General features: G+C 43.2%; 2 protein-coding genes across 4 annotated transcripts; both read left to right on the top strand.

Annotated features, from left to right (window-relative positions):
• Positions 1-206: 206 nt before the first annotated feature.
• On the top strand, positions 207-9,811 carry LOC136354644 (regulatory-associated protein of TOR 2). 2 transcript variants are annotated; one of them, XM_015764591.3, is made up of 23 exons: positions 207-889; positions 2,446-2,548; positions 3,134-3,216; positions 3,293-3,451; positions 3,545-3,661; positions 3,794-3,951; positions 4,048-4,202; positions 4,300-4,444; positions 4,527-4,605; positions 4,738-4,839; positions 5,179-5,262; positions 5,366-5,476; positions 5,573-5,926; positions 6,006-6,186; positions 6,299-6,910; positions 7,030-7,356; positions 7,469-7,589; positions 7,687-7,811; positions 7,893-8,032; positions 8,132-8,230; positions 8,305-8,390; positions 8,542-8,626; positions 8,763-9,811. In XM_015764591.3, the coding sequence occupies exons 1-23, from the start codon at positions 578-580 to the stop codon at positions 9,102-9,104; spliced, it is 4,080 nt and encodes a 1,359-aa protein (XP_015620077.1). In that variant the 5' UTR covers positions 207-577; the 3' UTR covers positions 9,105-9,811. The 2 variants fall into 2 exon arrangements, with proteins under 2 accessions (XP_015620077.1, XP_066162253.1); XM_066306156.1 differs by having other exon boundaries at positions 7,466-7,589.
• Positions 9,812-10,737: 926 nt separating this feature from the next.
• On the top strand, positions 10,738-15,204 carry LOC4351288 (double-stranded RNA-binding protein 8-like). 2 transcript variants are annotated; one of them, NM_001404615.1, is made up of 4 exons: positions 10,738-10,872; positions 11,213-11,472; positions 13,634-13,847; positions 13,988-15,204. In NM_001404615.1, exons 1-4 carry the CDS (start codon positions 10,794-10,796, stop codon positions 14,707-14,709), a joined length of 1,275 nt encoding a protein of 424 aa, NP_001391544.1. In that variant the 5' UTR covers positions 10,738-10,793; the 3' UTR covers positions 14,710-15,204. The 2 variants fall into 2 exon arrangements, with proteins under 2 accessions (NP_001391544.1, NP_001391543.1); NM_001404614.1 differs by lacking the exons at positions 13,634-13,847; positions 13,988-15,204 and adding an exon at positions 12,092-13,471 and having other exon boundaries at positions 10,741-10,872.
• The last annotated feature ends 79 nt before the right edge of the window (positions 15,205-15,283 follow it).

The raw sequence follows: 15,283 nt of genomic DNA, 5'->3' as shown, positions 1-15,283 counted from the left end.
ACTAACTTTAGAACTTAGAGGATCCATGCAGCGACCTTTTTAGATGCAAACTTCCATTTGTTCTTGTGCTTAAGCATGACCACTGAACTAAAATACGAGGATTACAAGCTAGGGAAAAAACCAGAGCAAGAAAAGGAAAAAAAAGAGAGAGAAAAAAACAGAAAAGGGGGCAAGAAGAAGCGCACGGCCACGAGCCTGCGCATCTCACACTCAGCACGCCCGGACTCGCAACTCGCAAAGAAGAAGAAGCAGCAGCAGCAGCAAGCGAGAGGAGAGGAGAGGAGAGAATCCAATTTCCGATTTTATTTTATTTTTTAGTAAATAGTTTCCTCGTCTTCCTCCTCCTCCACCTCCCCTCCCCGCCGCTTCCCGTCCCCAACCCTCTCCTCCCCTCTCCAAACCCTAACCCTAAACCCCTCCCACCCCAATCCCGTCCTGTCAATCTTGTCATCATCCTCACCGCCGCCGCCCGGGGCTCCCTCCCTCCCGCCTCCGGATTCGGATTCTTCAAGCTTGCCTGCCGGATTCGATTCTGATGGCTTCGGGGTGACCGCCCGCGAGGAGGGACCAAGCGTAGATGGCATTGGGGGATCTCATGGCCTCCAGGCTCGTCCACTCCTCCTCCTCCTCCGCCGCGCCATCCGCCGCCCTGCCCAATCACCATACCAACCACCTCGTCGATGACCACCTCCCCGTGGAGAATGGACCGGACCCCAGGAGGGACGTGCCCGACGAGGAGCCGCCGCCCCCGCCGCCGCCGCAGGTCGCCTTGCTGCCCCAGGTGGTCGTGCTGTGCGAGCAGCGGCACGAGGGGTTCGACGAGGCCGCCGCTGCGGCGGCCGGGCCCTCCACCAGCGGGCCCGTCTCCAAATGGCGCCCCAAAGACCGGGTAATGGATGCTATTCTGCCTGCTGCTGCTCTTCAACTCTTTGCTGGTTCCTGTTTAGGAGGAGGATTCATAGGGTAGTCATCAGCAATGCGTTTAATGGATTGAGCTATTGATTGGGTTGAGAGGGTGGCGTACTAGTAATTTTAATATCTTTTATCCATTTTGTTCCACATACTATTTGATTGATTATGACGACACTTTCAGTTGTAATTGGGGTTCTCAAGTCATACAATGGTTGATGTTACCTTATCTACTAGTGCTGTGTAAGCAGGACACTCAACTTTATCAACGAGGGCCGCTCAGGTGCAGGGCTAAAAAATGCGTCATTTTATTCAATTTATCATATGTTAATCGGTACCTATGGGACATAGTAGTGCTGTTGCTATATTGTTGCACCATTTTGCTGCATGGTTAAAAGCAGCATGGCGATCCCCGACTCGCCTATATGCATGTTTCAGATAATAAGTCCATCTCTTCTTTCTTATCAGAGCCAGCCTGTTGTTAGCCTTGAGGTTAACAGTTTTGGGCTGGTCCTTGGAATCTTAAATCTAGTAGGGTGGATTTATCCAGGTGACAGTATTTGCTAATTGCTGATTGGCAGTTTGGCACCATCTTGGCAGAAAGAGAAACTTTAGTTTCAGCCGAGTTTGGCGGGGACATTAATTGAAAGAGAAACTTAGTTTCACCCAAGTTTGGTGAGGAAGTTAATAGAAAGAGAAACTATAGTTTCAGCCGAGTTTGGCGGGGAAGTTGATATGTGAAAATTGTGAGTGGGGGCAATGGACAAAACCAGCATTACGGTAGTATAGTCATAATGTTACAGTTTTTGGTTATCCAAGGTAAACCTATCATTATAGGCATATCAGATTTCCACCACATGTTGCTCTAGCATGTGAGCATGCGGTAGTTTAAGGGCTGTAATTCTGCAATGGAATTATGATGATGGACGGGAAGTAGTGCATACTGGAAACAAATGACAATTAGGAACCTTGAGACCCCATCTGGGATAGTTTTATGAGTTGTAAGCTTTCGGGCAAAACAAATCGCTTGTACAATGCAGATGTTTGGTTGCCCCATATATCCTTTTGGACATCGTGGAAATGCTTGGTTCCAACATAAGAACACTCATGTTGATTAAACTATTTCTTTCCTCTTCAGATGACTGATGTCCCTAGTGGGATTTGCATCTTATTTTTATTTATCTAGGGTGGACCATTGTGTTGAACTTTAGTAACCCAGTTTGTGGCATGTGATTCATAAAAAAAAAAGAGAATATTCTAAATTACTATGACATGATGGAGAGCCCATGTACCAATTAATTGCTCCATGGTTGTGGTCAGTTTTATCTAGAAGTAGCTGATCAACAAATAGCTTTGCTTTTCAAATGACTGTCTACGTTGGTCAGAAATCTGTCCCAATACCTTTTGTTTTCTTCTGGATGCTTCTTTTGGATATTCTATATACTTCTATTTGTATTTCTGTTCTTTTTATTTTCGGGTGTACTGTTGGATGTTATTGCTTTTATGCTATTTACTAATAGTGTTTTGGTAGTGCAGATGAAAACTGGCTGTGTGGCACTTGTGTTGTGTTTAAACATTAGTGTTGATCCGCCGGATGTGATCAAAATCTCCCCTTGTGCAAGAAAGGAGTGCTGGATAGGTAAACATTTGGTCATATCTGTATGCTTGAATTTTAGTGAGCTGGAAAATTTACATCTGCCTGCAGCTGGCAGTTTTATTTCATGTTTATGGGATGCAACTCCAGTATTGTTGTATTTTTTCTCTCCACGTGCAAATGTTAGTTAGAACTCATTTAAGCTATATCTTTTATTGACTGCTCTAAATGCCAAACAAGGGTGATTATTTTGTAATCAGAGGTTATTACAGCAAAGACTGGTCTGACACATGCTAGTCTGTAAAATTACCGTTAATTTTCTGTTTGATTATAACCAAATGAGTATTAATTTTTCTGTGTTTAGTTGATTTTATGCATTTAAAAACTTTGATTTGTGAAAACTTGAGGATTGGTTGTAGAGGATTAAAATTTCCGGGTCTGCGTTATAAGATGCTGGACCTGTAAGTTGTGGAGGAGAGGGACTTGATCAATAAAATTTATTATTTGTTGATTGTTCTAGAGTGAGAAAGCTTATCTAAAATAAACATGGTGATTCATCTTTGTACTCCTAATGCGTTTGTACAGTTGCTTTGAGTTTTTCTCATAGCTCTTTCATTTATTTATCTTCAGATCCATTTTCTATGGCACCTCCAAAAGCCCTTGAAACTATTGGGAAAACATTACACTCACAATATGAGCGCTGGCAGCCAAAGGTGAGGCACTTCTTTTGCTGTTTATAGACTTTATTATGATGACATTACTTACGTCATGCCCGAATGATGCTTGCAGGCTCGTTACAAGCTTCAGCTGGATCCGACATTAGAGGAAGTTAAGAAGCTATGTAATACTTGCCGTAAATTTGCTAGAACAGAGAGAGTCCTTTTTCATTACAATGGTCATGGTGTACCAAAGCCTACAGCTAATGGGGAGATTTGGGTATTTAACAAGGTGAATGTTGCAAAGGCACTGCATAAGCTGCTGCATTGTTTATCCATGTGTGTTTTTGACGAAGTGCCCTTTTTTTTTTACTTTTTGGTGCAGAGTTACACACAGTATATTCCGCTTCCTATTACTGATCTTGATTCATGGCTGAAAACACCCTCTATATATGTTTTTGACTGCTCAGCAGCTGGAATGATCGTGAAAGCTTTTCTGGAGGTATGGTATAGTTCCTTCTAATTTTTATACGTACACCAGATACTTGAAGTTGAAAGTGATAATGATGATTTCATATCTGTTTCTGTTGTTAGAGTTTAATATATTTACTATGACTACTCATGTTCACTTTAGCGCCTAGACTGGAGTTCTAGCTCGTCTGCATCTTCATCGAAGGACTGCATTCTCCTTGCGGCCTGTGAGGCACATCAAACTCTCCCACAGAGCGCAGAATTTCCTGCTGATGTGTTCACAGCTTGCCTCACCACACCCATCAAAATGGCACTGCACTGGTTCGTCCCCTTCTCATGTTTGATTGTTGTAGACAGAATTTCTCATGCTGTATCTGCATCAATAATGGTTTATATTCATGTATATAAACTATTCAGGTTTTGTAACCGATCGTTACTCCGTGATTCCATGGAACACAATCTTATCGACCAAATTCCTGGAAGGCAAAATGACCGCAAAACTCTTCTAGGGGAGTTGAACTGGATTTTCACTGCTATCACAGACACTATTGCATGGAATGTTCTTCCTCATGGTACTGATAGTCGTTTTAGTTACAATTAATGCCAGTGATCAATTGCTTTCTCATTCATTTTCTTTTAATCTGTTATGATTCAACTTTCACTGCGCAGATCTATTCCAAAGACTTTTCAGGCAGGATCTTTTGGTTGCTAGTCTCTTTCGCAACTTCTTACTTGCTGAGAGAATCATGCGGTCCGCAAATTGTTCCCCAATTTCATACCCTTTGTTGCCACCAACTCATCAGCACCATATGTGGTAATTGATGGCACTAGCCATTCTTTTTATAGTTTAGCTACCTCTTCTGCATTTTCTTTAATTTCCTAAATTTTAATTTTAGGGATGCATGGGACATGGCTGCAGAGATCTGCCTTTCTAAGCTTCCTCAATTAATTGCTGATCCTAATGCAGAGTTTCAGGTGCTATTAACCGTCTTTGCTTTTTTTGAATGATCTAATACTTTGGACATCAACATTTTGTTGGCATTGTTATGTTGTTTGAGAATTATCACTTCAGTACCATCACTTTGTTCATTTCCTTACTCAAACCAGCCGAGTCCATTTTTCACGGAGCAATTGACAGCATTTGAAGTTTGGCTTGATCATGGCTCTGAAGACAAGAAACCCCCAGAACAGCTACCTATTGTTCTTCAGGCAAGACATTTTTTCCATCCAGCTATTCAAGATGCTAGTGTTTTTTTTTTGTTATTTGAGTGGTAAGTTGGTAACCGACTCTCCAAATGATGGCAAAATAAACTTGGGTGGACATCTATGAGGCTTTTTTGTGACACAATTCTTGGTTCTATTTATATCATTGCATAATCATACAGGCCATCTTGCAAAATGCCCTTGTTACTTATTTGTGAACTTTGTTAAATACATGGTTGCCCATCTCTTGTCTGCTTTCAGTATTTGTGCTGGAAATTTGCTACATGGGTTCCCTTTAATTATCAATTGTTTTACTTTGCTCTAATACACTTTTGTTATGTGTAGGTTTTGCTTAGTCAGTCACACAGATTTAGAGCACTTGTTCTGCTTGGAAGATTTCTTGACATGGGACCTTGGGCAGTTGATTTGGTATGGAGTTGACCGTTCTGCGTGCCCTTTTTTGGGGGTAGAACTGTAGAAGTGTTGTCGTATATTATCTTACTCGTATTTCCAATTCTGGAACTTTTTTTAGGCTTTGTCCGTTGGCATCTTCCCTTATGTACTTAAACTGCTTCAAACAAGTGCAATGGAGTTGCGCCAAATTCTTGTGTTCATATGGACAAAAATTCTCTCTCTTGATAAGGTAGTGTTCTATGTTGAAAACTTGAAATCTCTGACAGTTCATTTTATTTCTCAAGATTCAGGTATTTACTTAGTTGATCTGTTTTTCAAATGACAGTCATGCCAGGTTGACTTGGTGAAAGATGGAGGGCATGCATACTTTATCAGGTTTCTTGACAGTTTGGATGCTTACCCAGAGCAGCGTGCAATGGCTGCTTTCGTTTTAGCCGTTATTGTGGATGGGCATAGGATTGGTCAAGAGGCTTGTGCTAATGCAGGGCTTATAGATGTCTGCCTGAGACATCTGCAACCTGAAAATCCGAATGATGCTCAGACAGAGCCTTTGCTCTTGCAATGGCTTTGTTTATGCCTTGGCAAACTTTGGGAAGATTTCCCTGAGGCTCAGTTACTTGGTCTGCAATCAAACGCACCGGAAATTGTTATATGCTTATTGTCAGAGCCTCAACCTGAAGTATGGCTGCTGTCATTTTGTGTTAATTCTTCCTTATACCTGCTTCACAACATACGTGTTAAATATTTGATCTTACCAGGTCAGAGCTTCTGCTGTTTTTGCACTTGGAAATCTTGTGGATATTGGATCTCCATCACTGAATGGAGCTGACGACGATTCTGATGATGATGAAAAGGTGAGAGCTGAAATAAATGTTGTCCGAAGCCTTCTGCAGATCTCTTCAGATGGTAGCCCTCTTGTTAGATCTGAGGTTGCCGTAGGTACGTGAATTTGCCTAATACATTGGACTTACACTCATTTAGTAATGTGTCAAGCCTATAGATTCCTCTTGATTTTGTGGCAATAATTTTGAGTTGATCTGATGTGTTGCAGCGCTTACCCGCTTTGCAATGGGGCACAATAAACATATCAAATCTGTTGCCGCCGAGTACTGGAAACCTCAAACCAATTCACTGCTCAAGTCATTACCATCGTTGGCTAATATTAATTCGAGCAATGTTTACAGTCCCAGCAGCTTAATACAAGGTAGCAGTGGCCTTGCCTCACATATTGGTCCTGTTTTAAGGGTTGGCAGTGATAACAGTGCCACTGCTCGTGATGGAAGAATCTCTACGAGCAGCCCGATTGCAACAAATAGCATCATGCATGGTTCTCCACAGTCAGATGATTCTTCCCAACACTCTGATTCAGGCATATTACTGAGAGAGAATGCAAGTAATGGTGGTCTCAACTACTCAAGATCGAGGCCTATTGATAATGGGATCTATTCCCAATTTATAGCAACTATGTGCAATGTTGCTAAAGATCCTTACCCAAGAATTGCAAGTATTGGGAAAAGGGCATTGTCCCTCATAGGTGTTGAGCAAGTAAGCATGAGAAACAGTAGACTTAGCAATGGAGGTGCACACCCAGGAGAGACATCTGTGCCCCCTTCATCAAACTTTGGAATGGCACGCTCCTCTTCCTGGTTTGATATGAACTCTGGTAGGTTAATAATTTCTATCCTTGCCAAGTGCTTGGAGGATGCCTGCCTTTTTGCATGCACTACATTATTGTGTGGGGTGTAAATGATTATTGAATTCAGCTCTTTCAATATTTTGTAGGAAATTTCTCGGTGGCCTTTAGGACTCCTCCTGTTAGTCCCCCTCAGCATGACTACCTCACAGGATTGCGCCGAGTGTGCTCGATGGAGTTCAGACCACATGTTTTGAACTCACCTGATGGCTTAGCTGATCCGCTTTTAAGCTCCAGTGCAGCCCCCAGCAACATGGGGCTCTATATACTTCCCCAATCATTAATTTACAGATGGAGTTGTGGTCACTTTTCTAGGCCACTTCTAACTGGTTCTGATGATAACGAGGAAGCAAATGCTAGAAGAGAAGAGCGAGAACGAATTGCAATGGATTGCATTGCTAAATGCCAACGATCATGTATGTGGCCAAGCAACACTATTTTACATTACATTTTTGCTATTGGAGTTCTATTTATTTATCTGATTAATGATATGCTTCCCCTTCTTCTGTGTGTTGGTGGCATTAGCAGCTTGCAAGATGACCAGCCAAATTGCTAGCTGGGATACGAGGTTTGAGTTGGGTACAAAAGCATCATTGTTGTTGCCATTTTCTCCTATTGTTGTTGCTGCGGATGAAAATGAGCAAATACGGTAAACAGATTATCCTGGAATCTCTTGTTAAAATCGATTTTTTTTTTGTGCTTCAGATACACTAGTGCAATTGCGCTAAAGTTTGGTCTCATTTCAGAGTATGGAACTATGACGATGCGCTGCCAGTGAATACTTTTGAAAACCACAAGTTATCTGACAGAGGCCTATCTAAACTTTTGCTGATCAATGAGCTTGATGATAGCTTGTTGTTAGTTGGCTCAAGTATATCTCTTATCTTTATATTTTTTCTGTTCTCATTTGTTTTTTACCATTTTGATATGTATTTTTTTTTTCATATTGTAGGTGATGGAAATGTCCGCATATGGAGAAACTATACTCAAAAGGGAGGACAAAAACTTGTAACTGCTTTTTCATCAGTTCAAGGCTATCGAAGTGCTGGTCGCAGTATTGTATTTGATTGGCAGCAACAGTCGGGTTATCTGGTGAAACTCTAAATTCTTTTCCCGATGTTTTGCAAATTGCAATGTCTCATTAATCAAGGCTATTGTAATATGGAACTTACTCCTTTTGTTGTAAAACAGTATGCATCTGGTGACATGTCCTCTATCCTTGTATGGGATCTTGACAAGGAACAAGTCAACACCATCCAGTCAACTGCTGATAGCGGGATTTCAGCTCTTGTGAGTTCTTTGTTACTGTGTGTGCTATTTGAGTGTGAAAAATTTAAAATAATGATTTTAGCTTCTTTTTTCAGTCTGCATCTCAGGTTCGATGTGGCCAATTCGCTGCTGGTTTTCTTGATGCATCTGTTAGGATATTTGACGTGCGTACACCTGATAGGTAAGTAGATGTTTGATGAGATATCAACCACATGTTCCATTGCAGAGATTTCGCTTCATGTGCATCCTCTGCCCACAACACACATATGCATGCTTATTCGCGCGCACACATTTATGCTACTTCCTAAGTTCAATTTTTCCCATTGCTGTAGGCTAGTATATACAGCAAGACCACATGCCCCAAGATCAGAAAAGGTTGTTGGTATAGGATTTCAGCCTGGGTTTGATCCCTACAAGGTAAATCCTCCCTCCTCTTTGTGCACATCTTCTGTATTTCTTGTGGTTTTAATTGTTAGAGCAGCCAATTTTTTAGAACTATATGGGATTATTTGAGCTTTACAGAGCTCCCTTTTTGTTATTTATGCAATTACAGATTGTAAGTGCATCTCAAGCTGGAGACATTCAGTTCCTTGATGTTAGAAGGGCATCTGAACCCTACCTCACTATTGAAGCACATAGGGGTTCATTAACGGCATTAGCTGTTCATCGGCATGCCCCAGTTATTGCAAGCGGCTCAGCCAAGCAGATGATCAAAGTGTTTAGTCTTGAAGGAGAACAGTTGACAATAATTCGCTACCAGCCATCTTTTATGGGTCAACGAATAGGCAGCGTAAACTGCCTTTCTTTCCACCGATACAAATCACTCCTTGCCGCTGGTGCTGGTGATAATGCTCTTGTTTCTATCTACGCGGAGGACAATTACCAAGTACGATGAGGTTTACAGCTTGTTCCATGATGCAATGATGATGCATTCAGTCGGCCTCATGTATGGCCAAGCGTTGATCCACACCAATGGTACAGCTACAAGATACAAGATGTTATGGAGAGCCTGGTCAGTGACATGGTGGTGGTGGCATAGAAGTGCCACAGCTTCTGGTGCATTGCTTCTTGGGCATATCTACATCTCTGATCTGACCTGCAGTTTGTAAGATACAAAACAGGATTCATTAGCCTCCCTTGCAGAAGGTCGCGAAAGTGGCATCTTGCCCTGGTCCCATCATTACACTTGGAGGCTTCCCAAATAATGATAACTAGGTTAACCAAACTGTAAATAGTCATCCTATTTGGATTGTTGTTCTCCTTAGCCAGCTTCCTTTCCCAAATGTAAAAAGGTTTGGAGGTGCTTCCATATGATAAATCAGGTTAGTGGGGACTGCCTGGGCAAGTGGTTGTTTATATGGGCCCAGGGAGAATGCATGCGCATGTCTCTCATAGATGTTGTTCAATAGATAGATGCATTTGTCCAGCTAACACAATATTAGATGGCTTGATGAATCAATGCCTTCTTTTAAGTCTTTCATTGTAAGCACTGGACAGTCATCCAGTGCATCAAGGTAGGGCGTCATTGTCCTTTTGTATATATGAATTGTACTTGTACAGTTGCCCACTTTGATGCAATGCGTCCAAAGATGTTTTGAGGTCGCCCTTGGGTTTATTTGGCGCCACACAACAGTTTAAGAATCAGGTATGTCTACATGGGAAGATGTTGAGGTAGAATGATGAGGATTGGAAGGCCGGAAGCACTTTGGGTCTGTAAATAGTTTAATGGAAGTAGTGATGTGAAGCTGTGAGTGTTTTATCTTTGTGGCTTACTTTGTCTGGGTCGCCAGACAAACCAGTGGCCTTTGGATGTGCTGGATCTATTATTGGAGGACCGGGAAAATGCTGGTGGAAGTCTTACATTTGCTGAAATTGTCTTGGGGAGAAACTCAAATGAAGACATTTTGGCAGTTGGTATAGAAATGATTCTATTGGGCGTTTTCATAGCGTGGAGATACACTGGGGAAGTCTGATGCTGAAACTGTCTTGGATGAGAAACTCAAATGAAGGCATATGGCGGTGGCATACACAACACAAATGTTCCTGGGTTCCATAGCTTGGAAGAACCCTGGGGAAAATATTCTGATGCTTGGAGACTTGAAGTGAGCTTTGTACTGAGGTAATCTGTAACTGATTAGCGTCGGGAGCATAGCATTGGTCGAGTGAGTGAGTAATAAGGGTGTCTGTGTTTGAGATGTGTAATAAAGGATCGATCTTGTTGACGATCAACTTGAGGAGCGAATGCAAATCATCAGTTTACTGTATTATTTATGTTGAGGAAGTTTTCCTGGTCACAATTATACTACTAACATGTTTTGCACCCCAAAAAAACATGCCACAAAGAAGAGATCAATTGCTAGGAGCGCCTAGAAGAAGAAGCTGCTGTATTTTACTCAAAAGAAAACAACAAAGTAGTTGTTCTGAGGCACTTACAAGTGGGCCCATTGCTGGGCCTCGAAGAATCGATCATCCACACGCACTTTACAACTTCGCTTTTCTTCGCATCGCAGCACAGCCAAAACCCTTCTCTTCTCTCTCTCTCGACTCTCGACGACGACGCGGCGGCGGCGGCGGCGAGGTGGGAATGGACATGCCGCCCACGCCCCTTCCGCCGGAGACCGCCAACACCTCGCCCGCTCCCAACGGCGCCACCGCCGGAATCCGTAAGTTTCTCTCTCTCCCCTCTCTCTCAGGACTCTTCTTTGGTCTCAACAAGAACCAAGGACTGTTCATTCCAGCGCGATAACCACAGCTTTTGGTTCCTCTCCACTTTTGGAAATTGCTTAGGTTATTTACTTTACTGGAGAGCATTCACCATCATACATGATGCATTGATGCGCCTGGGATATAACTACTACTCCTACTACATTTGTTGCCGAAACATTACTTGCATTATGTCATCTTGATAGAGAGCTGGTTGCTGGGACGAAATCTCAAAAATTGCTCTTCCCGGCATCGTGGTAATGCTATTTTCTGAGTTGTGCTATGCTTGCTTTGGCCCAGGGGTTGAGAACTGCTACGTCTTCAAGAGCCGGCTGCAAGAGTATGCACAGAAAACCGGCCTCCAGACTCCAGAGTATCATACCTTCAAGGAGGGACCTTCCCACGAGCCTGTCTTCAAGTCCACAGTGGTGATTAATAATACCAGCTATGACTCCCTGCCCGGATTCTTCAACAGAAAGGCTGCAGAACAGTCTGCTGCTGAAGTTGCCCTCATGGAAATTGTCAAGTCCATACCAGCCAACGCAAATATCCCAGCTGTTGTAAGTCACTGTCTGCTCTACTTGTGTTCTCTTTTGTTTAACTCAACATGATGGAATACCTGGGGCCTGGGGGGACCTGCTGGTGTAGTACAAGATTAGTAAAATTGTTGGGATAGTCTACTTATTTCAATACAGTGCCTGCTTTTCAATTCGCGCGAATCTGAAGAATGAGATAGTCGCTCACTTGATAACTCCAGAACGAATCAGGGCTTTCAAGTTTGGATAGAGTTAGGTCCTAGAGAGCAAGAAGAGAGGTATTTGCATAGAAGGGATTGTGAAAGCTTTGCTGTCAGTCACCACGGTCTTATTATTATCTGCCGTCATGATCTGTCTGTATCTTTTCAGGTTCATAATTCTACTCAGGTATTATATGAATATAACAGGAAATTGGTTGTTAAAGAGCTTCTGAACTCACTCTTCACCGGTTTGTGAACCATGAACAATGCAAACATCAAAGTACACATATTAAGTTTTGTGATCATTTCCGAGTCCAAGACCTAGATAATTTTGATGCTCTTTTGGTCGAGTCCCTAGGAATTAACGCCTGACTAAATTAGCATAGTGCTATAATCTCTTACCTGGATTCTATGTTCTTGACACACCTTAATATGTTTTCCAGCAAGAGACTGGCCTGTGCAACACAGGAAGTCAGCAACTGAACCTGAGGGAAATGCACCGAGAAGCTGACCACCACCACCACCTTCTGGCAACCCTTGCACGCCACCGCCGTCTTGCTGCCGCTGCCACCCTCTTCTCCTCCACCCTCCGCACTGCTCGTGCCCTCAACTCCCTCCTCGCTGCTATCTGCTCTTCCCCAGCGTTCCTCCGCTTTGCCCCTAAAGTCCTCCTGCTCGCTGCCCCATCAGTCTCCCCTGATGCCACCACCTTCCACATCCTCACCTCCACACTCTGCCAGGCCCACCGCCCCGCTGCTGCCGCCGACCTCCTTTGCTGCATGCCCTCGCTTCTCCTTGACCCTGACCCGGCCAGTTGTCGTGCTGTCCTTTCCTCCCTGTGCCAGTACGCTTCCGCTCAGGATGCAGTAGCATTCTTGGACAAGATGTGCCATTGGGGCATTTCCCCAAGCAGATCTGACTACCACGCCGTCTTCGAAGCGCTTCTGCAGGAGGGAAAGGTAGTGGAGGCATATGAGGTCATGAAGAATAAGATGGGCTCTAACAGGGTGGCACCTGCACTTGCATACTTCAAATTGACAATGCAAGCTTTCAGCAAGTGCTTGGAGTTTGATTCTGTGGAGGAGGTGTTTGATGAAATGCTCCTGAGAGGGCTGGTGCCAGACGTGGATGTGTACAACGTGTACATTGGCGCGCTATGCAGGAAAGGTGACCTTGCCAGAGCGCGACAGATGATGACCTGCATGGAGCATGCCGGGTGCCCACCGGATGTAAGGACATTTGGTGTGGTAGTCGCCGGGTGCATGTCTGCCGGGGACATGGGCACAGTGAGGGAGTTGGTGCAGGAGGCAACAAGGCGTGGCCTGCAGTGGGATCCACCGGCATTGTCGGAGCTGATAGGCTTGCTGCAGGCAGGTGGCGGTGCCACACAGGCACAGGAGTTACTGTTGGAGCCACTATTTGTGCACGATGCACCGGTGTTGGGGCAGCTGATTGGAGCATTGTGCAAGCAAGGGCTATTGGGACCTGCTACTGTAGTAGATGATTATTAGAAAGCATTGTAATGGTCTTTTTGTTTCAAACTTTCACTACAGTTGTTGGTTTTGAATTTTCAAAAATCTGAAGAACGGTATAAGAATTATAAAAACAGAGACAGAAAAGGCAAACCATGGACTATAACTCCAGGAATACTCGGAGCTTTCGGCTTTGTAGATCACTAGATTGTCGGCTAAAGGTAGGACCCAGTGAGCAAGAAGGGAGGGTATTTGTATAGATGGGCCAGGTAGGAGATTGCAGAAAGTCTTTATTGTTGTCTTCTGTCATGATTTATTTGTATTTTCTCAAGCTCACAACTCTACTAAGTTATTCCCATGAATACAATAGGAAATTAGACTCGTACTGCCAGGCTTTAGATAATTTGGATGTTCTTTAGTTCTTAGGAATCAGGCTGACTAAAATTAGCATAGTGTTATAATCTCTTTCCTGGATCACTGTGCATTTTTTTACACATATTAATATGTTTTCAGCAAGAGACTGGGCTGTGCAAGAATCTTCTTCAGGAGTATGCACAGAAGATGAATTATGCCATTCCATCTTATATTTGCACCAAATCAGCCTCAGGCTTAGCTCCTTTCATATGCACTGTAGAGATTGGTGGAATACAATATATTGGTGCTGCAGCCAGGACAAAGAAAGATGCAGAGATAAAAGCTGCCCGAACTGCTCTTCTGGCAATCCAAGGTATTGTTCTGTTCTTCTCTAAGGGTCTTTTTATTTTTTTTATATTATCCAGGCTATTCACTGTTGAAATTAATATTGCTATGTTCTTGTTTGTGTGTTATGGTGAACATTGGGTCATGCATTGGCATTGCTTGGTGCAGGTCAATCAGAGGGTTCGGCAAATGGTGCAACAAAATATATTGTAGTTCCTGGTAAAAGGGTAGGTAAGGAGGTAGAGAAAAGGCCAATTGAAACACCGAAACCACTTAAAGTAAAGAAAGGTGGTTTCAAGAAGAAATGGAACAAGAGGAAATTCATGAAGAAGGATGGTCAAGCTGTTGATGTGGAAAAGGATGAAGCTAGAGTGGCTGGAGATGCTCACGATTCTGATGTCCTAATGCAGCCAACAGTAATAACACAGGAGGCATCTTGTGGCACTCTGTTCCTGCAACCTTGTGAGGAAGCTAAAAGAGTAGAAGCTGAGCCACCTAGAGATATTGAAATGGTACAGCCTGATAAGGAGAACCAACACAGTGACGCTGCATTGGTGCAACCTGATGATGAAGCTAGAGTAGAACAGGAGCCATCCAGAGATATTTCAGTGGTGCAACCTAATGAGGAAGCTATAAGTGGTAAGCAGGAACCATCCATCGATGCTGCAATTCTGCAACCTAAAGAGGAAGCTTCAAGTGTAAAGCAGGAGCCATTCATCGATACTGCAATGCTGCAAGCTTGTAAGGAAGCTGGAAGTGTAGAACTTGGGCCAGCCAGAGATACTGTAATTTCCCAACTTAATGAGCAAGATAGGGCTGTAAAGCAGGAGCCAGCTGGTGACATTGTAGTGCCACAACCTGACGTGCACGCTAGGGTCGTAAAGGAGTAGACACCGAGAACGGAAACTAATGGGGAAGCTACGAACATGAAGGAGACACCAAAGAACTCTGCAATATGTAATTCTCCAGAGACAAAGGATTTTGGAAATATTACAGCAATGGGTTCAGATCCTCCCACAACTAATATGAGCGAAGAATAAGCCGTGGTTGTTGAATCAAAATGCAATAGCCTTCCAGTGTCAGTAGTGTGTTCACCTGCAGAGGTGTGAAACCTGAATGGCTGGCTTTTCCAGTTTAAAAAGAGGCAGCTGGAATAGGAAGATGTATGTGGGCTGAGAATAGTTAGTTCATATTTGTCATTGTTAGCTAGGCATTTGTATGCCTGATGATATGAATGAAATGTATTGCCTGCTGCTTTAGTGAGTATTACTTTGAAAAGAAGGGGAAAAAAAATGAAATCGAGGTTTCTGATCCCTGTTTCCTCTCGAACTGGTAATCTGATCGTTGGATGGTTCTTATTTGAAAATCAACATTTTTCTTGTTAAGGATGCTAAGAATATATTAACTTCCTGTCTGAATATACTAGCATTGCCCACCAAATACCCAAACTACAGCATATCCAAC

Source organism: Oryza sativa, chromosome 12 (genome assembly GCF_034140825.1).
Source record: "Oryza sativa Japonica Group chromosome 12, ASM3414082v1".
Taxonomy (NCBI): domain Eukaryota; kingdom Viridiplantae; phylum Streptophyta; class Magnoliopsida; order Poales; family Poaceae; genus Oryza; species Oryza sativa.
This window is presented reverse-complemented; position numbering and strand designations above follow the sequence as displayed.